The sequence below is a fragment of the Salmo trutta genome, chromosome 32, assembly GCF_901001165.1.
Source record: "Salmo trutta chromosome 32, fSalTru1.1, whole genome shotgun sequence".
NCBI lineage: Eukaryota > Metazoa > Chordata > Actinopteri > Salmoniformes > Salmonidae > Salmo > Salmo trutta.
Window position 1 is genome coordinate 20,352,561 of NC_042988.1, and position 23,521 is coordinate 20,376,081.

The 23,521-nt window shown below is 43.0% G+C and overlaps 2 protein-coding genes across 2 annotated transcripts in view; one reads left to right on the top strand and one right to left on the bottom strand.

The window, feature by feature from the left end:
* Positions 1-51: 51 nt before the first annotated feature.
* Positions 52-16,353, bottom strand: LOC115171373 (phosphoinositide 3-kinase regulatory subunit 5). Its single transcript, XM_029728121.1, has 18 exons — positions 16,169-16,353; positions 13,410-13,522; positions 12,428-12,528; positions 12,183-12,251; positions 11,902-12,040; positions 11,680-11,749; positions 11,360-11,537; positions 10,905-11,073; positions 10,614-10,682; positions 9,655-10,484; positions 9,345-9,470; positions 9,110-9,238; positions 7,491-7,584; positions 7,211-7,287; positions 7,018-7,111; positions 6,737-6,819; positions 947-1,062; positions 52-829 (listed from the first exon to the last, which is right to left on the bottom strand). The coding sequence occupies exons 2-18, from the start codon at positions 13,507-13,509 to the stop codon at positions 679-681; spliced, it is 2,595 nt and encodes an 864-aa protein (XP_029583981.1). The 5' UTR covers positions 13,510-13,522; positions 16,169-16,353; the 3' UTR covers positions 52-678.
* A 1,795-nt stretch (positions 16,354-18,148) lies between these two features.
* LOC115171374 (netrin-1) overlaps positions 18,149-23,521 on the top strand; it is a 47,625-nt gene continuing 42,252 nt past the window's right edge. Inside the window, exons 1-2 of the mRNA XM_029728122.1 lie at positions 18,149-18,436; positions 18,773-19,817. Coding sequence (XP_029583982.1) covers positions 18,803-19,817 — 1,015 coding nt within the window. The 5' untranslated portion in view covers positions 18,149-18,436; positions 18,773-18,802. The remainder of the gene's footprint in view (positions 18,437-18,772; positions 19,818-23,521) is intronic.

A 23,521-nucleotide genomic window follows, 5' to 3' on the forward strand; every position in this document is an offset into this window, starting at 1 on the left:
ACTTCCTTCATGTTATTGCTTAGCTGAAATAAATTCAAGTGTGGAATCCTGTTAAATATGTTTTCTTTATTTCAATAAATATATGTATTTATTCATGTTATACACTTGTCAATGAGAACTGAGGAGTCTACAGGATCATTCATAGTTGAAAAACTCAATGTTGACATTATAGCATAGAGAACATTTCAATGAATGAATCTTCAGACATGATAAGAATGACAGAATATGTACAGTGCACTGCTAGCAATGCACATGGAAGCCCATGGGGACTGTACAATATCCTGAGTGAAACACATTTTCTCACAGCACCACAACAGTAAAATCCCCTTTGTCTAGTCTAGACATCCTCACACAAGTACAATGCATCACAAGGCATCCAGGAGAAAAGATAATGCAGCCAAAATATTTTTGAATAAGTTGACTATTACAGCACACAGAACACCAGATGTGCAAAAAAAATACAACTTCCTCTGTAGCTCAGCTGGTAGAGCATGGCACTTGTAACACCAGGGTAGTGAGTTTGATTCCTGGGACCATACATAAAATGTATGTACACATGACTGTATGTTGCTTTGGATAAAAGCTTCATGCTAAATGGAATACATTATTATCAGGACATCATGTGGGTGTTTATGTCTGAGTGGTTTAGGAGAGGGACGTTGTAGCCTAGTCAGTGTTTTATGAAGGTTGAGAGCCACAGAAGGAGGTGATGGGCAGGCAGAGCAGGGAGCAGAAAGAGGGGTGCAGTGGCTGGACCTGACCAGGCCGGCTCCTGTGAGACCTCCAGTCAGAACCGCTGCCTGGTTTACAGAACAACGACACCTCACACCTACACAACAACAGAATGATTATTGGGTCAGCAACATGTCATGTAAAATCATTCTGTAATATACTGTATATTGGCAGCACATGATCAGGCCTGTGGTTGGTTTAATTGATACAGTACCTGATGACACTTTGGATGATCTTCTTCTCATCCTGGTCCAGACACACAGGGAAGGTGGTCCCACTGCCACCACTCACCTGGACCTTGTCCACCTTCACCTCTGACCTGGAGATATGCTGAGGGGAGAGGTCAAGGATGCAAGGGACAGGAGTTAGTCAAGGTAAGCCACTACATTGTGGGTCAATGTTTTTTCAATTTCCATGAACTGTGCTGTTAGGACAATTCTCAGCAACAAACGAGTCATCAAATTAAGATCCTATATCTGTAATTTCATGCAATTCTACAAATTATGCCATGTGGTGGAGAGAAAAATTGTCAGTTTTAGATCTAATTTCCTGTAATTCTACACATTTTCCCATAGGGTGGAGAAACATTTTTGTCATTTTTTAAAGCTAATTTCCTGCATTTCTACACATCGTGCCATGAATTATGCCATGTTAATATGATATCTGAGTCAGAGGGACTAACAATATCAATGGGGCCAATAAGTAAAGGGTCGGAATTCGACAATGATTACTACAAGTTTAGATAGCTGGCTAGACGAACTTATCAATCAGACTGAGTGACTGATAAACAGTACCAAGAGAAAACTTGCTGATGCACAACAACATTTTTGGACACAGTTTGGACACACCTACTCATTCAAGGTTTTTTCTTTATTTTTAGTATTTCATACATTGTAAAATAATAGTGAAGACATCAAAACTATGAAATAACACATGGAATCATGTAGTAACCAAAAAGTATTAAACAAATAAAAATATATATTCTGTTTTAGATTCCCACGCTTTGCCTTGATGACAGCTTTACACACGTTTGGCAATCTCTCAACCAGCTTCACCTAGAATACTTTTCCAACAGTCTTGAAGGAGTTCCCACATATGCTGAGCACTTGTTGGCTGCTTTTCCTTCAACTCATTTCAATTGGGTTGAGATCAGGTGATTGTGGAGGCCAGGTCATCTGATGCAGCACTCCATCACTCTCTTTCTTGGTCAAATAGCCCTTAAACAGTCTGAAGGTGTGTTGGGTCATTGTCCTGTTGAAAACCAAATGATAGTGGGACTAACCGCAAACCAGATGGGATGGCGTATCGCTGCAGAATGCTGTGGTAGTCATGCTGGTTAAGTGTGTCTTGAATTGTAAGTAAATCATTGAAGGTGTCACCAGCAAAGCACCCCCTCCTCCTCCATGCTTCACGGTGGGAACCACACATGCAGAAATTATCCGTTCACCTACTCTGCGTCCCACAAAGACATGGCGGTTGAAACCAAAAATCTCAAATTTGGATTCATCAGACCAAAGGACAGATTTCCACCGGTCTAATGTCCTTGCTCGTGTTTCTTGGCCCAAAGCAAGTCTCTTCTTATTATTGGTGTCCTTTAGTAGTAGTTTATTTGCAGCAATTTGACCACAAAGGCCTGATTCATACAGTCTCCTCTGAACAGCTTCAGAGAGATGTTTCTGTTACTTGAACTCTTTGAAGCATTTATTTGGGCTGCATTTTCTGAGGCTGGTAACTCTAATGAACTTATCCTCTGCAGCAGAGGTAACTCTGTGTCACGGCTGTTTAAATGACCGGACCAACGCGCAGCATGGTTGTAGTTCCACATAATTATATTTATTGTGAAACGTTGCAAAACACCAAATACTTGAATATACCAAAAAAAACGTGACGCAGAGAGGAAAACACACTACTCAAAAGATAATCACTCACAAAACAGGAAGAGAAAAACCCCTACTTAAATATGATCTCTAATCAGAGGCAATGAGGATCAGCTGCCTCCAATTAGAGATCAACCCAAACAATCCCAACATAGAAATAGAAAAACTAGAACTAAACATAGAAATAGAAAAGCGGACAAACACCCCCTGTCACACCCTGACCTACTCTACCATAGAAAATAACAACGTACTATGGTCAGGACGTGACACTCTGGGTCTTCCTTTCCTGTGGCGGTCCTCATGAGAGACAGTTTCATCATAGCGCTTGATGGTTTTTGCGACTGCACTTTAAGAAACTTTTCAAATTCTTGAAATGTTCCTCATTGACTGACCTTCATGTGTTAAAGTAATGATGGACTGTAGTTTTTTTTTGCTTATTTGAGCTGTTCTTGCCATAATATGGACTTGATATTTTACCAAATAGGGCTATCTTCTGTATACCACCCCTACCTTGTTACAACACAACTGATTGGCTCAAACGCATTAAGAAGGAAAGAAAATCCACAAATGAACTTTAACAAGGCATACCTGTTAAATGAAATGCATTCCAGGTGACTACCTCATGAAGCTGGTTGAGAGAATGCCAAGAGTGTGCAAAGCTGTCAACAAGGCAAAGGGTGGCTCCTTTGAAGAACCTCAAATATAAAATATATTTTGATTTGTTTAACACTTTTTTGGTTACTCCATGATTCCATATGTTATTTCATAGTTTTGATGTCTTCATTATTATTCTACAATGTAGAAAATAGTAAAAACAAATAAAAACCCTTGAATGAGTAGGTGTGTCCAAACTTTTGACTGGTACTGTATACTGTATATATATTTTAATGAGGGAAATAAGTATTTGACCCCTCTGCAAAACATGACTTAGTACTTGGTGGCAAAACCCTTGTTGGCAATCACAGAGGTCAGATGTTTCCTGTAGTTGGCCACCAAGTTTGCACACATCTCAGGAGGGATTTTGTCCCACTCCTCTTTGCAGATCTTCTCCAAGTCATTAAGGTTTCGAGGCTGACATTTGGCAACTCGAACCTTCAGCTCCCTCCACAGATGTTCTATGGGATTAAGGTCTGGAGGACCTTAATGTGCTTCTTCTTGAGCCACTCCTTTGTTGCCTTGGCCGTGTGTTTTGGGTCATTGTCATGCTGGAATACCCATCCACGACCCATTTTCAATGCCCTGGCTGAGGGAAGGAGGTTCTCACCCAAGATTTGACAGTACATGGCCCCGTCAAATGATGCGGTGAAGTTGTCCTGTCCCCTTAGCAGAAAAACACCCCCAAAGCATAATGTTTTCACCTCCATGTTTGACGGTGGAGATGGTGTTCTTGGGGTCATAGGCAGCATTCCTCCTCCTCCAAACACGGCGAGTTGAGTTGATGTCAAAGAGCTCCATTTTGGTCTCATCTGACCACAACACTTTCACCAGTTGTCCTCTGAGTCATTCAGATGTTCATTGGCAAACTTCAGACGGGCATGTATATGTATTCTTGAGCAGGGGGACCATGCGGGCGCTGCGGGATCATTGACAAGATCCTCTTGTGTAGTTCTGGGCTGATTCCTCACCGTTCTCCTCTGATCATTGCAACTCCACGAGGTGAGATCTTGCATGGAGCCCCAGGCCGAGGGATATTGACAGTTATTTTGTGTTTCTTCCATTTGCGAATAATCGCACCAAATGTTGTCACCTTCTCACCAAGCTGCTTGGCGATGGACTTGTAGCCCATTCCAGCCTTGTGTAGGTCTACAATCTTGTCCCTGACATCCTTGGAGAGCTCTTTGGTCTTGGCCATGGTGGAGAGTTTGGAATCTGATTGATTGATTGCTTCTGTGGACAGGTGTCTTTTATACAGGTAACAAGCTGCGGTTAGGAGTAAACCCTTTAAGAGTGTGCTCCTAATCTCAGCTCGTTACCTGTATAAAAGACACCTGGGAGCCAGAAATCTTTCTGATTGAGAGGGGGTCAAATACTTATTTCCCTCATTAAAATGCAAATCAATTTATAACATTTTTGACATGCGTTTTTCTCAATATTTTTGTTGTCATTCTGTCTCTCACTGTTCAAATAAACCTACCATTAAAATTATAGACTGATCATTTCTTTGTCAGTGGGCAAACGTGCAAAATCAGCAGGGGATCAAATACTTTTTTCCCCCACTTAATATATACTGCTCAAAAAAATAAAGGGAACACTTAAACAACACATCCTAGATCTGAATGAAAGAAATCATCTTATGAAATACTTTTTTCTTTACATAGTTGAATGTGCTGACAACAAAATCACACAAAAATAATCAATGGAAATCCAATTTATCAACCCATGGAGGTCTGGATTTGGAGTCACACTCAAAATTAAAGTGGAAAACCACACTACAGGCTGATCCAACTTTGATGTAATGTCCTTAAAACAAGTCAAAATGAGGCTCAGTAGTGTGTGTGGCCTCCACGTGCCTGTATGACCTCCCTACAATGCCTGGGCATGCTCCTGATGAGGTGGCGGATGGTCTCCTGAGGGATCTCCTCCCAGACCTGGACTAAAGCATCCGCCAACTCCTGGACAGTCTGTGGTGCAACGTTGCGTTGGTGGATGGAGCGAGACATGATGTCCCAGATGTGCTCAATTGGATTCAGGTCTGGGGAACGGGCGGGCCAGTCCATAGCATCAATGCCTTCCTCTTGCAGGAACTGCTGACAAACTCCAGCCACATGAGGTCTAGCATTGTCTTGCATTAGGAGGAACCCAGGGCCAACCGCACCAGCATATGGCCTCACAAGGGGTCTGAGGATCTCATCTCGGTACCTAATGGCAGTCAGGCTACCTCTGGCGAGCACATGGAGGGCTGTGCGGCCCCCCAAAGAAATGCCACCCCACACCATGACTGACCCACCTCCAAACCGGTCATGCTGGAGGATGTTGCAGGCAGCAGAATGTTCTCCACGGCATCTCCAGACTCTATCACATCTGTCACGTGCTCAGTGTGAACCTGTTTTCATCTGTGAAGAGCACAGGGCGCCAGTGGCGAATTTGCCAATCTTGGTGTTCTCTGGCAAATGCCAAACGTCCTGTACGGTGTTGGGCTGTAAGCACAACCCCCACCTGTGGACGTCGGGCCCTCATACCACCCTCATGGAGTCTGTTTCTGACCGTTTGAGCAGACACATGCACATTTGTGGCCTGCTGGATGTCATTTTGCAGGGCTCTGGCAGTGCTTCTCCTGCTCCTCCTTGCACAAAGGCGGAGGTAGCGGTCCTGCTGCTGGGTTGTTGCCCTCCTTCGGCCTCCTCCATGTCTCCTGATGTACTGGCCTGTCTCCTGGTAGCGCCTCCATGCTCTGGACACTACGCTGACAGACACAGCAAACCTTCTTGCCACAGCTCGCATTGATGTGCCATCCTGGATGAGCTGCACTACCTGAGCCACTTGTGTGGGTTGTAGACTCCGTCTCATGCTACCACTAGAGTGAAAGCACCGTCAGCATTCAAAAGTGACCAAAACATCAGCCAGGAAGCATAGGAACTGAGAAGTGGTCTGTGGTCCCCACCTGCAGAACCACTCCTTTATTGGGAGTGTCTTGCTAATTGCCTATAATTTCCACCTGTTGTCTATTCCATTTGCACAACAGCATGTGCAATTTATTGTCAATCAGTGTTGCTTCCTAAGTGGACAGTTTGATTTCAGAGAAGTGTGATTGACTTGGAGTTACATTGTGTTGTTTAAGTGTTCCCTTTATTTTTTTGAGCAGTATATATATATATATATATATATATATATATATATATATATATATACAGTGGGGGATATATATATATATATATATACAGCGGCCCCCCGCGGCCGCTAGGGGGCCCCCAACCCACAAAAAGTGTTTAAGTGTTCCCTTTATTTTTTTGAGCAGTGTATATATATATATATATATATATATATATATATATATATATATATACAGTGGGGGAATATATATATATATATTGTTTTTGTGGGTTGGGGGCCCCCTAGCGGCCGCGGGGCCCTAAGCGGTCGCTTATGTCTCTTCTGCCCAGGTGTCAAGCAATGTGTCTCTATTTCACCTGATTGTAGTTTTTCTTGGATTTGGAGCTCTGTATCTTCAAGACCTCTGTCATTGTCAAGTGAAGACTCTCCATTTTAGAATCTAGATACAAACACATTATCTTGAGTAGTTCATGTCATATTTTCTAACAACTGCACAGGAACTACCAAGATTAAAATAACATTTCATGGGAGTTATGTCAAGAGAAAGATATGACTAAATATGTGTAAAATATTACATCTATTTTTGTATTCATGTTTCTCAATTCATCTTCTTCAAAGCTTGCGGTAAGCCACATACCTAGCTGCTCAGGTCCCTTGCAGGCTTTCCTCAAGTTTATTGAGGTGCAAACCATGTCTGTTTCTGTCCTTTGACTCCTCCCACTTACACAAACCTAAAAGAGAATGATGGAAAGGTTGGAAAATAATGTCTCTCAAGTAATTTTGTAATTGTGTTGATTACTTAGTATTTTTGAAGAAGTGCTAAATAATACCTTGTTATAAATAACATCTAGTGCTAATGGCAGGGCCTCACGATCTCCATCAATCCCAAACCTTTTGCTAGCTGCACCTGTAAGACAGAGGCAATCATAACTAGATATTACAGTAGAAGGACATACAGAAGTATAAATTCTAGAATAAAACACAGGCATGTTTTGTTAAATAACCTTTGAGAGTGGTGTGTGTGTGTTTTTGTACAAGTGCCTATGCGTGCCTATGCGTGCGTGTTTATATGTGTGCCTATGCGTGCGTGTTTGAGGTGGGCAAACTCACCCATGGCCTTGACGGCTCGTGTCCCTGCTGTGTGTCCAAGCTCCAAGGAATGGATAAACACCTCTCTTCTCTTCTCTCCCCCAGCCAGGGTCAGCTATGTCACACATAATTGAAAGTACTTTGAATGGCATGCACGTGTTTGTGTGAAAAACATCAGTCATGTCGACTCAATCATCCATTTACTGGTGTAGACAGATACACCTGTATAGAATTTCCTTGTATCCTACAAAGTTTCACAGTGTATCTGAATACAGTGTTGAAATACAGTACCAGTCAAAAGTTTGGACACACCTACTCATTCAAGGGTTTTTCTTTATTTTTAGTATTTCATACATTGTAGAATAATAGTGAAGACATCAAAACTATGAAATAACATATGGAATCATGTAGTAACCAAAAAGTATTAAACAAATAAAAAAATATATTCTGTTTTAGATTCCCGCCCTTTGCCTTGATGACAGCTTTGTACACTCTTGGCATTCTCTCAACCAGCTTCACCCGTAATGCTTTTCCAACAGTCTTGAAGGAGTTCCCACATACACTGAGCACTTGTTGGCTGCTTTTCCTTCACTCTGCCATTCAACTCACCCCAAACCATCTCAACTGGGTTGAGGTCGGGTGATTGTGGAGGCTAGGTCATCTGATGCAGCAATCCATCACTCTCCTTCTTGGTCAAATAGCCCTTACACAGCCTGGAGGTGTGTTGAGTCATTGTCCTGTTGAAAAAAAACTTATATTCCCACTAAGTGCAAACCAGATGGGATGGCGTATTGCTGCAGAATGCTGTGGAAGTCATGTTGGTTAAGTGTGTTTAGAATTCTAAATAAATAACTGACAGTGTCACCAGCAAACACCCCCACACCATCACACCTCCTCCTCCATGCATGCTTCACGGTCGGAAGGCCTGATCCACGTAGTCTCCTCTGAACAGTTGATGTTGAGACGTGTCTGTTACTTGAACTCTGTGAAGCATTTATTTGGGCTCCAATTTCTGAGGATGGTAACTATAATGAACTTATCCTCTGCAGCAGAGGTAACTCTGGGTCTTCCTTTCCTGTGGCAGTCCTCATGAGAGCCAGTTTCATCATTTATGGTTTTTGCGACTGCTCTTGAAGAAACGTTCAAAGTTTTTGAAATTTTCTGCAATGACTGACCTTCAGTTCTTGCCATAATATGGACTTGGTATTTTAACAAATAGGGCTATCTTCTGTATACCACCCCTACCTTGTCATGATTGGCTCAACTGATTGGCTCAAACACATTAAGAAAGAAAGTAATTCCACAAATTAACTTTTAAAAAGTCACACCTGTTAATTGAAAAGTATTCCAGGTGACTACCTCATGAAGCTGGTTGAGAGAATGCCAAGAGTGTGCAAGGCTGTCATCAAGGCAAAGGGTGGCTACTTTGAAGAATCTCAAATATAAAACATTTGTGGATTTGTTTAACACTTTTTTGGTTATTACATGATTCCATATGTGTTATTTCATAGTTTTGATGTCTTCACTATTATTCTACAATGTAGAAAATAGTAAAAATAAAGATAAACTGTTGAATGAGTAGGTGCGTCCAAACTTTTGACTGGTACTGTATGTATTAGTTAAAGTAGGACCGGGCTCACCTCAGCCTGGTAGAGTTGTAGCAGAACAGGCTGTGCTGCATTTCGACAGTAATACAGAACCAGGTCTGCCAGGAGGAGAAGGCGCTCAGAGGAGCTGTTATCTGAGTCACAATCCTCTTTAGAAGTTGTCTGGGAAATTACATTCATATAGAAATACAATCCCCAGTTAGGATAATTAAAGGGCACATGATGGTCTGTTTGAAAAGGAACCCAGGTGAAGTTGTAATTGTGGTACCTGGCACAGGACATCAGAGGACAGGCTGAGGAGACTGAGCACGCTCTGTTTGTACCAGGGGTCAGTCATGCCTATCAAATGGGCGATGTCAGTGGTGCTGTCCTCAAGTATAACTGCATTTGACTTCTGGATGTGACAGCAAAGATAAGATAAGTTTTACAAAGTTAGAGTTAGGGAGTGATTATAAGCTCTCATTGTCATATCTAATGGCATGTCATAATGTTTTAGTCTTCTGTATACAACTATGAAGTCAGCTGTAGATAATTCTCTTGTCCTCTTCTGGAAGAACCAAGAAGCTGGGTATTCTCACCGTAGATGTTGGGCATTTCAGTAGACTCCCTAGGTGCCCCTCAGGCACTGTGGACACTCCTCCTGGACCTCCCAGGTTCCCCCTTTTCACAGGGACAAAGTAGAACTGCAGCCTGTAGGCCCTGGTGAGGCGAGGACACCTGCTCTCCCTCTGCTGTAGGTCAGTGTAGGCCCTGGCCAGCCTCCCTGCCTCCCGGTCCCCCCCAAACACTACCACCCTGACCAGGGTGGACATCTGCACCCCATCCCCCTCCTCACAACTCAAGATGGGCCTCTTCCGGACACACGCGTGGTGACTCTGGGGAAACGGTCCATCTGAGGTGGGGGCAGGCACCCCTGAACTGCGGGGCAGGCGGGGCAGGCGGACCTGTCTAGGCAAGGACTTGGAGCGCTTGAACAGCGCCCCAGATGGGCCGTCTCTAATGACATCACCACGGGAGCCCATGCTCTGTGCGCGTCGGCAGAGGGAGGAGCTGCGTTGGGACTTGAAGAGCATGGAGAAACGCTGGCTGAGGTGGACATTTGACTTAGGTCTCCTCCTGTTCTCTGGTTGGCCGTCATCTGTTTCCAAGTCCTCGCTGAAGTCACTGTCCACCCCAGAAGACTCAGACAGGGTGGAGAGCACAGACAAGCTGGAGGACAGGGAGTAGCTGGAGAACATAGAGTCTTTGGAGCAGGTGGACACAGTGGAGATCCGGTGGTCTGTGTATCGGTTCTTTATTGTTTCCTCCTCTGTTTCCTCATCTTCATCATCCTCCTCTCCCTTGTCTCTGGGAAGGTTAAAGACTGGGAGCTGGTCCAGCTCACTCTGAAGAAGGTCATTTAAAATGTCTGAACGAATACACAGAATTACATCATTGACAATCCACAGACACAAAGGCTATACAGATTTTACAGTATGGCATTGAAATATACTTTCTTGAATATGGAGAAAGAAGCAATGGGAAAAAAGCTCATTACCGAAGTTGTCCTTATCCCAGGAGTACATGTGACATTTGGCTAAGGGCAGCGTCAGTGTATGGACATTTCCTAATAATAAGAGAAAGAACCAAGAATAATCAGATCAAATAGGATCAAGCATTGTATGTGACACTGTGAGTTTCTAAGAGTCATTACTCATTTGACTTCCTCATCTGTCTATCTCTAATCATCTTCAGTCCGTCCTGTTTGCCCAAAGTTGACCAGCATATCTGTTCCAGGAACACCTCAGATGGTGAGATTATGATGAAGCATGTAGTAAAGTTGTCTCACCAGGGCCTGTATGGCAGTCTGGAGGGGATATGCCAATGCTCTCCACCAGCCCCTTCAGGCTCTGCAGTAGACTCTCTCTGGCTGTGTCTGGGTCCCGTGTAGAGGCTGCTGTCTCCAGGGCCTCTGTTACTGCACTCACAAGCTGCTCCAGATCCTCTGCCCCTTTTGACTGTTTGACAAATACAGATATTGTATAACCTGTTTGCTGGCAGTATATGTATGATACAGATTATCTGCAGTAGTGTTGGTGCACCATGCATAATGCATATATGCATAAATCCAAAACGAACAACCAGAAATACGTTAACAAACCATGGAGCTAGAAAATGGTGAATGTAAAAATGTAATTTATGACCCTGGAGTACAGATAATCATATAGAAATGCCTACGTGACAGTAGGTGAAGTAACTGAACTGTGAACACATCATTTAGGAATCACATACAATAGGACATACCTGCAGTGCATGATGCAGTATCTGGAGGGGGTACTTGGTCCCCAGGGCAGCCTGGAAGGCATGTTTGATCAGGGTGATGGAGGTGTCCCTCTGGGAGTGACAGACACCACTCAGCTGCTCAGAGACAGACAGGAGCTCAGGAGGGACATCCTCGCCTGGGCTCATTAACAATACCGTCCTAGTACAGTCACACACACACATTATGAACACACACACACACAACAAAGAGGAGAACAGTGGTTTGTGTTTAAATGTTTCAAGTTGGAGTGATGTTGAATGATTTAATCATGGATGGTCTTTGTTGGCCTGTGTTGACTTACATAGTTTTGGAGTGATTGGTGGTGGTGGTCAAGCCCTGTTCTTCTCTCACTAGTCTTTGAAATGAGATACCTGGTGGAAATACAGTATGTTATGATGAGCCCTGGTTTAAACAATAGTGCCACCATGTGGAAGAAAATGGAACTTGAATCAGGACAGTGACAAGTGACATGAGATGAGACCCAGACCAACAGGAAGGCTGTATAGAGTCTAGGGTTCAATACCTGGCGCCCTGAGCTCCTGCTGGATGAGGGAGAGCAGATGTCGGCTGGCGCTGCAGCAGGGCTCCGGCCAGGACAGGAAACAGTGGAACACCTCACAGGCCTCCTGCAGCACCCCAGAGTCAGGGGAGAAGTGAGGGGTCTGAAACAGAGGAGATATTTACTGGATCATCTGAGAACTACGGTACATTGGACTGGTCTGAGACTATCCACACTTGGGTTTCTGGTCATGGTTGGTGATGATGAGTTTCTGTGGTGTGGCGGTCTACTGTATCTGGGCTCACCTGCAGAAGAGTGGAAGAGAACAGGAGAGCCAGTGGGACCACCAGCTCATCCTGGGACTGTTCTAGAACCTACAGAATATAGAATTACATTACAGTTACATTACAGCTACATTACAGTTACATTACAGCTACATTACAGCTACATTACAGTTACATTACAGCTACATTACAGTTACATTACAGCTACATTACAGTTATAGTGAATTACACAGATGTAGAACAGTTTATTACATGGACAGCCATACCTCCCTAGTTTTCCTCAGAATCTGCTGCAGTAGGATGATGAAGTTTTGTGGATCTCTCTTCACTAGTTCCTCTAAACTCCAGCGGTTTATGCACAGGCCAGCTAAACACACAGACAAACACACGATGTAGGACAAATATACTTTCTTACTTCCCCTTTCAGTAGGAATGGTGGTCAAATCCAAAAAATCTAACTGTGTACATAAAATTGACACTGTGCTGTCCATATTTTATACCAGTTTATTTAAGTGGATGTGTACAAATGTAAAGTATTTATATCGCATTACAAACTGGGTGGTTCCAGCCCTGAATGCTGATTGGCTGACAGCCGTGGTATATGAGATCGTATACCACGGGTATGACAAAACACTTCTTTTTACTGCTCTAATTACATTGGTAACCAGTTTATAATAGCAATAAGGTACATCGGGGGTTTGTGATATATGGCCAATATACCACGACTAATGGCTGTATCCAGGCACTCCGCAATGCGTCGTACGTAAGAACAGCCCTTGGCCATATACCACACCCCCTCGTGCCTTATTGCTTGATTGTCACTCAGGAGTGCTGTGATACAGCCTGATGCTTCATATACCATTTGTTAATTTTCAGTGACTTAGGCCCTAGAAATTCCCTAGAAATTATCTCAATTTCCTATTTGACGTGTGAGCTATGTCCTCACCCCCTCCTTCCCATGTGTCACCTCTTTCATTTCCCCTTTGACTCATGGCGAAACTAGATGGCCCAACGTTTTAACACTGTTTCACAACAATGGGAGTATTTTTTATGAATGAAAACACACATGATTGACTGCATAACCAATGCACCACATTCATTAACATTCAGATGTGAAAGTGGTGAAATTTCACACTGATTATTCATATCCGGAGATTACATTTGGATTTTGAGATGATTGAACTTCCTTCTTAAGAGATGTGCTTCTCAAAGACCATTAGATCAGTAAATCTAAGTGATGAGGCTTACCGTTCCAGGGCTGTGTGTTGGGAGAGCTGTGGCCCAGGCCATAAAGGCACCTGTCCAGGGCGTGGTGGATACGGTCCTCTGTGCACGAGGTGTGCTCCATCTTAGATCATCTCCTGCAGAAGCATCACAGGATTTTCAGCAGTTGAACAACATTGGCGTTTTTTTCTTAATTACTGTACTTGCAACCACAAGTGTTTGATCTGTGGATGACTAAAAGCTGTAATAAATAAATGGTGATGGAGAAGTCTATCAGAAAAGAACACTTCCATGTTTCAGCAGTGTGAACTCCCCTGGCTCTTTGTTAATCCACAGACTGATGATCAGATTGGGCATATATTAAATAAGAACCTTAAGCCCAGAGTAAAGCTGCTGTGGCCTCCCACACAGACCTGGGTCCCCATGGGGCCCTATATTTAGCCTGGAGGGTCTCTTTCTTCATGTGTGCAGACAGGAAGATGTCATTGTGAAGTACAGCTGGGGTCCAAAGGCAGCCCTGCCACTGTTGCCATGCAACAGGGACTGAGATGTCAATAGAAAACTGAGGGTCACCTGTGGCAGAACAAACAGGAAAAGAGCCTCCCTATTATGATTACTTGGAACGTGACTAAGGAAGAACTCAGAGGGTAAAGTTCATACCCTACATGAGATAAGGAGATATTTAGATGTAATGGCAGTTAAAGATCACTCTGAAACGTTTATACCATTTCAGCCAGTAGTTTTGAAAGTGATGCTCACGAGCCAAAACGGGTCCCTGTTTTTTGTGTACTATGTCATCCAATTGTGTACCACATCATCTATTTCATGTGATGTTAGGAATTGTGTAATTTGTATGATACAGTATTATACAAATCCAATTTGTGCAATATGTTACATATTTGTTGTGCTTAAGATCCCGGAAGTGCATCTTTAAGGCAGGAATGTGATGACATGGAATAATAAAATTACATTGCCCTACTCACTGAAACCTTTCCTGTGCATATGTACCATATTTACAGTTCTGTTGTGTGAACTTGATGGTAGCTTTTCACGTATGCTACATGACCAAAAGTATGTGGCCACCTGCTCATCGAACATCTCATTCCAAAATCATGGGCATTAATATAGAGTTGATCCCCCCTTTGCTGCTATAACATCCTCCACTCTTCTGTGAAGGCTTTCCACTAGATGTTAGAACATTGTTGCAGGGACTTTCATCCATTCAGCTACAAGAGCATTAGTGAGGTAGGCACTGATGTTGGGCGATTAGGCCTGGCTCGCAGCCAGCGTTCAAATTCATCCCAAAGGTGTTTGATGGGGTTGAGGTCAGGGCTCTGCGCAGGCCAGTCAAGTTCTTCCACACCGATCTCAACAAACCATTTCTGTATGGACCTCACTTTGTGCATGGGGGAAATATCATGCTGAAACAGGAAAGGGCCTTCCTCAAACTGTTGCCACAAAGTTGGAAGCAAAGAATCATCTAGAATGTAATTGTATGCTGTATTATTAAGATTTCTCTTCATTGGCACAAAGGGGCCTAACCCGAACCATGAAAACAGCCCCAGACCATTATTCCTCCTCCACCAAACTTTACAGTTTGCACTGTGCATTGGGGCAGGGAGCATTCTCCTGCCATCCGCCAAGCCAGATTAGTCTGTCGGACTGCCGGATGGTAAAGTGTGATTCATAACGCCAGAGAACACGTTTCCACTGCTCCAGAGTCCAATAGCGGCGAGCTTTACACCAGTCCAGCCGACGCTTGGCATTATGCATGGTGATCTTAGACTTGTGTGCGGCTACTCGGCCATGGAAACCCATTGCATGAAGCTCCCGACGAACAGTTATTGTGCTGACGTTGCTTCTAGAGGCAGTTTGGAACTTGGTAGTGAGTGTTGCAAACGAGGACAGACGGTTTTTACGCTTCAGCACTCAACGGTCCCGTTCTATGAGCTTGTGTGGCTTACTACTTAGCAGCTGAGCCGTTGTTGCTCCTAGACGTTTCCACTTCACAATAACAGCACTTACAGTTGACCGGGGGCAGCTCTAGCTGGGCAGAAATTTGACTAACCTACTTGTTGGAAAGGTGGCATCTTCTGACGGTGCCACATTGAAAGTCTCTGAGCTCTTCCGTAAGGTCCTTCTACTGACAATTCTCTGCTTGACATTACTGTACTGGCTTTGGCCAGACTTCCAACCTCAGCAGAGAAAGCAGGTGTCACCCTATTGTCACCCTGTGACACTGTTCCTGTGATCCATGGTGCCGGCCGGAGGACTCCCACATAACACAGGGACAACAACACTGTACTGGGAGCAACAATAACTGAGTGTGTTGGAGTACATGAAGCAACACCACAACGATCATTTTGTGACTTGGTTAAGACTGTTGTTGACAGATTGTGTGGATGATATGTTGAAAGAGGAACAGGAAACGAAGGCTTTAGCAACACTTTGCCTTTGCAGCAACGTTTTTTGGAAGTTTTAGAAATTTCACACCTCTGCAAAATGGGCCCATTTTCTAAGAAATCTAAGCGACTGATCTTGGTTTGCACCAGAGGTGAGATCAGTGTTGTTGTTGGGTACAGAGGGTATCAACACCGCACACACACTCAACTCCAGCTTAAACTCAAAACTTGAGTCTCAATTATTTTCCTTTCCCAAGTCTTGAGTCAAGACATACACCATCAAGTTCTTACACAGTGTCTAAATGATTCTAGGAGAAAGGACCTGTTGACATTTCATCAAAGCAGTAGACCAGACACTGAGTGAAGATGGTTAAATCTTACCTGCAGCTGTCCTGAAGGGTATGTGTCATTCAGTAGTGCTTTATATCCCAGAGTTTTTTTTCCATCCAGCTGTGGCTCACCAGTGGAAGGGACACGAATACAGTGACCACATCCTTCACTGTGTGTGCTGCCACAGCCCAACGAAAATAGATGATCCAAATTCAAAGTCAAGTGAGCATGTGTAGCTAAACAGGAACTGAATGAAAGACATGTTGCGGAGGTAGTTGGCATTGTGGTGGTATGAGTGCAGGGCATTTCAAATACATTTACCTCATTTGACATCTTGTCAAGAGATTGACAGCTTGTGAAAGTAATTAAATAGGCCTACTTCTATCTAAGTATTGGACAGATTATAATGTCTGAAAAATTGAATAACATTGACAACTTCTGGTCAACTGAAACTGCAAAGCATCTTTGAATCCTTAAAGTTAGACCCAGCAATATGACATATGAAGTAGATGCAGAAAATTAACAGCATAGTGGGTGTCCACAAGATAGACAAATTTGACTTTGTGGCTGTGCTATGTCATAAAAATTCATGAAAACAAACATTTGCTTTTTGGTCTTAATTTAAGGTTAGGGTAAGGTATAACATCAGCAGTGTGGTTACGGTTAGGGTTAACGCAATGGTAAGGTTTAAAATAAGATGTTAAGAAGCTAAATTGCAGATGTAGGACATGTTTTAGCCATAATTATGACTTTGTGGCTGTGGTAACTAGTGATGACCAGCAGTGTGTCAATTTCCGCAACAACTAAGAGCGTTAAAGTGCGAGGCTCAATTGCTCTGTCGTTTTGGTGCCCTGGCTAACACGCTGTGAGCAGCGTGAAGCGAACTCTTGCACATGCGTTGTGTGTGACTGTGTGAGAGCGAAGTCTTGCATCTCGCTCCTCTCAATATCTGGGTTTTAAACTAGATGGGATACCGCTTTTGTCAGATTTGACTTTTCATGGCAGGCTAGGAGAACTTACGCAGAAGGTTAGGATAATTCACGTATCAGGTTAGGATAATTATGTTAAGGTTAGGAAAAGGGTAAGGTTAGCAAAAAAAATGTATTTGACAAAAGTTGTATTCCTTCTAGCCATGACTACTTATCTGAAAAAAAATTGTCACACAAATTATACCTTTTCAATATGGGAAAATGTGTGGAACATTTAAAGGGACATTTGTTTGCTTTTGGCCAATTCTTTTCCATTTTCCCAATCAAGCGTTTACTGAGCTTCAGAGTAGCCAACAAAGGCGGGCACAGTCAGCAGTAATGTCTCAAGGATAGATGACTATGAATTCCTTTCTCGTAACAGTACTTCCCGCCACCGCACGATGTCACTGCTTGCGTGTAAATTACTGAAGCTTGGCGGGACTTTTATCGTTAAATTTCACAACGTATGCTATAGAAGTACTTCAATAATGCGGTTAAGGCTGAGATGAAACCTGTTGTATTGGCACTTTTGTGAGATTCAATGTAAACTTTTTTTGTATTATTATTTATCAGTTATACCTGGATCTGATATCCTGTTGTGGCACAGGTGGTAACTTGAGAAGAACACTGAAGTTATCTAAAATGTGTCATTTTACCTTTATTTAATTAGGCAAGTCAGTTAAGAACAAATTCTTATTTTCAGTGACGGCCTAGGAACTGCCTTGTTCAGGGGCAGAATGACAGATTTTTACTTTGTCAGCTCGGGGACTTGATCTTGCAACCTTCCGGTTACGAATCCAACGACCTCTAGGCTACCTGCCGCCGCTGCAATTGGACCTGCCAGCTGTGTGATCTTTGAATAATTGAAATAATAAGAAACAAAATCCTAATATCAATATTGTTTTAATAATATGATGTAATAAGCTGAATACAAACATATTTCAAATAAATTTGAGTTGAGGTATATTTTATAATTTATTGTTACACACCAGTGGATGTCGTTGTTCTCTCTTTTAGCTCTGCGAGCATCTCCGTATGACCTCAAGCTCTGCTGGATAACAGGGTCTCACTTCTCTGTTCAAACAGTGAGAGCGTCAGAAAGGGAATGGGACAGACAAGAGACAGAGGTAGACAGAGGTGTGACTGAGTGGAAGACAGAGTCAGGGAAGCTAATAGCGAGCTGGTCCTTCCAATTTATGTCTAGAAACCCAGAAAAAGCCAAACAAGCGGTATATTTTCGTGCGTAAAGAGAGAGTAGGCTGCCCTCTAAATTCTTACGTTTTACAACACTTCTCTTCCAGGTTGAACAGTTGTTCCGAGGTAGTGTCCTCTGTGGAGTTTTCTTTGTCTCGTAAGATGATTTCATTCACATACATGTGCATGACTGTTTGTGTTTCATCTGTTTATGTGTGGAGAACAAAACACAGAAATGTACATAGGCTATTGATTTAATATTAACATGTGTGAATAGTATTCTGCTTGTTTGTCTTCACCATGGATCATTTCAGATGTAGGCTAAATATAATTTATATATAGATGGCCACATACATATATATATATATATTATATATATATAGATATATATTGTAGGCTATTAATTTTGTAATGCATGATATGATAATGTTCCTCTAAATCTATGTAACAAACATCTTAAATATGTCTCTCTTTTTTTACGACTACATTTCAGCGCAAGTGACACTAAAGAGCACGGATTACAATGATAAGGATTTTAGAGGTTTGGGTCACCTCGGTGGCCATTTCTCTGCTGGTTAAGGGGGCACTTGGAGGTTATGGGATGAGTATGTTTGCTGCCCAGTCGTCCCCTCCAGACCCATGCTATGATGAGAACGGCAACCCCCGGAGGTGTATCCCCGATTTCGTAAACTCTGCTTTCGGGAAGGACGTGCGCGTCTCCAGCACATGTGGAACCCCGGCCTCAAGGTACTGCGTCGTGACGGAGAAGGGAGAGGAGAGGACTAGGGATTGCCACACCTGCGATGCAGGGGACCCAAAGAAAACTCATCCACCCGCGTATTTAACTGATCTCAACAACCCTCATAACCTCACCTGCTGGCAGTCAGAAAACTATGTCCAGTATCCTCAGAACGTCACGCTCACTTTGTCCTTGGGTAAAAAATTTGAGGTCACCTATGTGAGCTTGCAGTTCTGTTCACCCCGACCCGAATCTATGGCTATCTTTAAATCCATGGACTATGGCAAATCCTGGGTTCCTTTCCAATTCTACTCGACCCAGTGTAAGAAGATGTATACCAAGCAGAATAAGGCTGTAATTACCAAGCAGAACGAACAAGAGGCGATTTGCACAGACTCTCACACGGACATGCACCCGCTGACAGGTGGGCTCATTGCGTTCAGCACCTTGGATGGCAGACCCTCGGCGCACGACTTCGACAACTCTCCCGTGCTGCAGGACTGGGTGACAGCCACCGACATCAAGGTGGCGTTCAGCCGACTGCACACGTTTGGGGATGAGAACGAGGACGACTCGGAGCTGGCTAGAGATTCCTACTTTTACGCGGTATCAGACCTGCAGGTTGGCGGGCGGTGCAAGTGCAACGGCCACGCTTCAAAGTGCGTAAAAGATAGGGAAGGAAACCTGGTATGCGAGTGCAAGCACAACACCGCGGGGCCGGAGTGTGACAGGTGCAAACCTTTCCATTATGACCGTCCTTGGCAGCGCGCAACCGCAAGAGAGGCAAACGAATGTGTTGGTAAGTCAACTATTTACCTTTGTAACCCACAGCTTTGCGCTATAACGTATTTTTTCGAGATTTAAATGTACTTTCTAAATTGCAAGACTCATAATGATCGAAAGTATTTTGTGTGATTGTGCAGGTTTCTTATTATGTCTAGAAAAACGCATTTTACGCATAGTCTAACGAAGACCTGATTTGTTCATTATTCAATTTCTTAAATTCAAATTCAATTTAAGCATCTCACATTGATCCAATAAGAATTTGTAAACCACCGATTGTTTTTGGCTAATTAGTTATTTTTAAATCGTTTAATTGTGTTAAATAAAAGTAATGCACCATGCATTCGTAAATTACACCAGTAAATTCATTACCCTGTTCAAATATGCCCTACTTGATAACGATTCAAAATGGGAAAACCACAGTAATTGTGAGGAGGGGAATTAATTAAGGCATATCAACCAATTTGAAAAAGTCAGCATAATTTATATTAAATGTTGTAGCCTATAACCAACTTATTTTGTTAATGTAAAACATGGATTTGGTTGAAAATTATTTAATTGAATGATTTGAATTTAATAAAGTGAGGCCTGGTCCGTGTTCCACACTTTGTTTTTATCACCCAAACCACCATACAAAAATAGAAGGGCATAGTCAGTTTAATTTACTAACAATTACCCACATAGAATCAAACGCTGATTAGCTACACATTGCAATGATTTATGCAAAACGTAAATCAAAACCAAAATACAGATTTTTGGGAAAAATATAACCACAATGTGTTGGCCTAATTACATTTTTAAAATGTTGTTTTATGATACAATATTTTACACTCATATCAAAATGCATTGTTATACTCATCAACTTTTGACTAGCCTTGTATGAATTAATATTTAAATCACTGAATTAATGAACTTCATCCGCCTTTAAAAATAATGGACAATTTTCAATTCATGAATTGAATAGTATTTCATCTCATGAATTGACTGAGTTGACACTAACCATGCCAATGACATGTTGTACTGTTTAGAACAACACATAATAGATATTTGTTTGAAGTATGTAACCACATAAATCATTGGAGAGTAAAATTGTTAGATATTGATATCAACAAATGGACCCCCCCCCCCAAAAAAAACTAACATGTAAAATATAAATACATTTATAAACATGTAATCTTGGCATACTATCCATTTTGGAGGACATGAAAAACAGATGATAACTGTTTAATCTAAATGCTTTAACTAGGTTTATATTTTACTCTCAGAAATAATCCCTGAAAGAAAAGGCAGGAAGTTATTTCTCCAAAGGAAGTGCGGGTGCCCAAGTGCGTAATTGCATTTTGAGCAGCGTTTCCGACTGTAGTAGCAGTTCATTAGGAAGGAAACATTGCCGCTGCAGAGATAGACTGCAGAGGCATGTTGTGTTTCCGTAAGCAGGTGCTTTTACCAGATTGGATGGGTGATTAAGGTGGTTTTATTGTCATTTTTGGCACATAGAGAATAAACTTCCACTTTGGGCCAAGTCAGCTATTCAGAGAGGGACAAAACATGAGGTACTTTGAAACCAGAACTAAGTTTAATTCCATCAGTAGAGTATATTTTTCAACAGATCTGGGTGCTTGTATCAACAGTACCACACAGCATATCAACAGTACCACACAGCATATAAACAGTACCACACAGCATATCAACAGTACCACACAGCATATCAACAGTACCACACAGCATATAAACAGTACCACACAGCATATCAACAGTACCACACAGCATATCAACAGTACCACACAGAACAAACCTCATCTACAGTGAACCAAAACCTGGAAAAGAAACAAGTTCTGACACGGTTTGTTCAATGACACAGAACAAGTGAACAAGTTGTTCCCCTTGCCCTCTGCATTTTGCCTGTGCAGGGCCAGCATGTCAGTGTGTTTTACTGAAACAAAAGGTTGTCACTTGTGGCATCCATCATGCTGTCAGAATGAGGCCCCTTTCACCACCTCGTTTTCTATGTCAGCAGTGTCATTAGATAAAGCGTCAGAACAGGCAGAATAAGCATGCAGTCCAAGGGAAGGGAATAATAAGGGTGGCTTGACACCTCGTTGCGTGGAATGGGCGAGGGAGGCTGTTATTCACTGGGATACAGCCCAGCTCAGTGGTCTGGCTAAAGAGGCTCAGAATGGCTGCTGCTAAGGATCTTTCTGGGATTCTGGTTGGCCCCTGACTTTGAGTACTATCAGAAAGAGAGAGAGAGAGAGCGGTGGAGAGACAGAGAGAGAGGTTGAAAGACAGAGAGAGAAGTGGAGAGACAGAGAGGTGGAAAAACAGAGAAAGAGAGGTGGAGAGACAGAGAGAGAGGAGGAGAAACAGAGAGAAGTGGAGAGACAGAGAGAGCGGTAGAGAGAGAGACAGAGAGACAGAGAGACAGAGAGACAGAGAGAAGTTGAGAGAGCGAGAAGTGGAGAGACAGAGAGAGAGGTGGAGAGAGAGAGGTGGAGAGACAGAGAAGTGTAGAGTCAAAGTGAAGTGGAGAGAGAGAGAGAGAGAAGTGAAGAGGCAGAGAGAGGTGGATAGAAAGAGAGAGGTGGAGAGACAGAGAGAGCGGTAGAGAGAGAGACAGAGAGAAGTTGAGAGAGCGAGAAGTGGAGAGACAGAGAGAGAGGTGGAGAGAGAGAGGTGGAGAGACAGAGAAGTGTAGAGTCAAAGTGAAGTGGAGAGAGAGAGAGAGAAGTGAAGAGGCAGAGAGATAGGTGGAGAGAGAGCGAGAAGTGGAGAGACAGAGAGAGGTGGATAGAAAGAGAGAGGTGGAGAGACAGAGAGATGGATAGACACAGAGAGAAGTGGAGAGACAGAGAAGTTGAGAGAGAGAAGTGGAAAGACAGAGAAGTGGAGAGAGAGAGAGGTGGGGAGACAGAGGGAAGTGGAAAGACAGAGAAGTGGAGAGAGAGAAGTGGAGAGACAGAGAGAGGTGGGGAGACAGAGGAAAGTGGAGAGAGGGATAAGTGGAGAGACAGGGAGATAGGTGGAGAGCGAGAGAAAAGTGGAGAGACAGAGAGAAGTGGAGAGGCAGAAAGAGGTGGAGAAACAGAGAGAGGTGGAGAGACAGAAAAGTGAAGAAAAAGTGAGAGAGGTGGATAGACAGAGAGAAGTGGAGAGACAGAGAGGTGGAGAGAGAAAGAAGTGGAGAGACAGAAAGAGAGGTGGAGAGACAGAGAGAGATGGAGAGACAGAGAGAGGTGGATAGCGAGAGAGAGAGAGATAGAAAGAGAGAAGTGGAGAGAAAGAGAGAGATGTGGAAAGACAGAGAGAGAGGTGGAGAGAGAGAGAGAGAGATAGAAAGAAAGACAGAGTGATGGAGAGACAGAGAGATGGAGAGAGAGGTGGAAAGAGAGAAGTGGAGAGAAAGAGAGAGAGAGATAGAAAGACAGAAGTGGAGAGAAAGAGAGAGATGTGGATATGGGAGAGTCGTTGGCTACACTGCAGGTGCTGCACTGGGGAAGTAAAACAATATCCATTTCCCATGGCTTTGCATGCGGGGAAGCCATCATATTTAGTGGAAATGCATTCTTATTGGCAGCCGTTACCCTCTCATTGCATTCCCATCCAATGATGTGGCATGCAAAGCAAGTTAGTTAATTTAAACCAAATTCAAATCTTCCTGATTGGATTTGCCTTTAATTTTGCATCTTAGATGCTATGAGAAAATACATCTCCATGATCAGC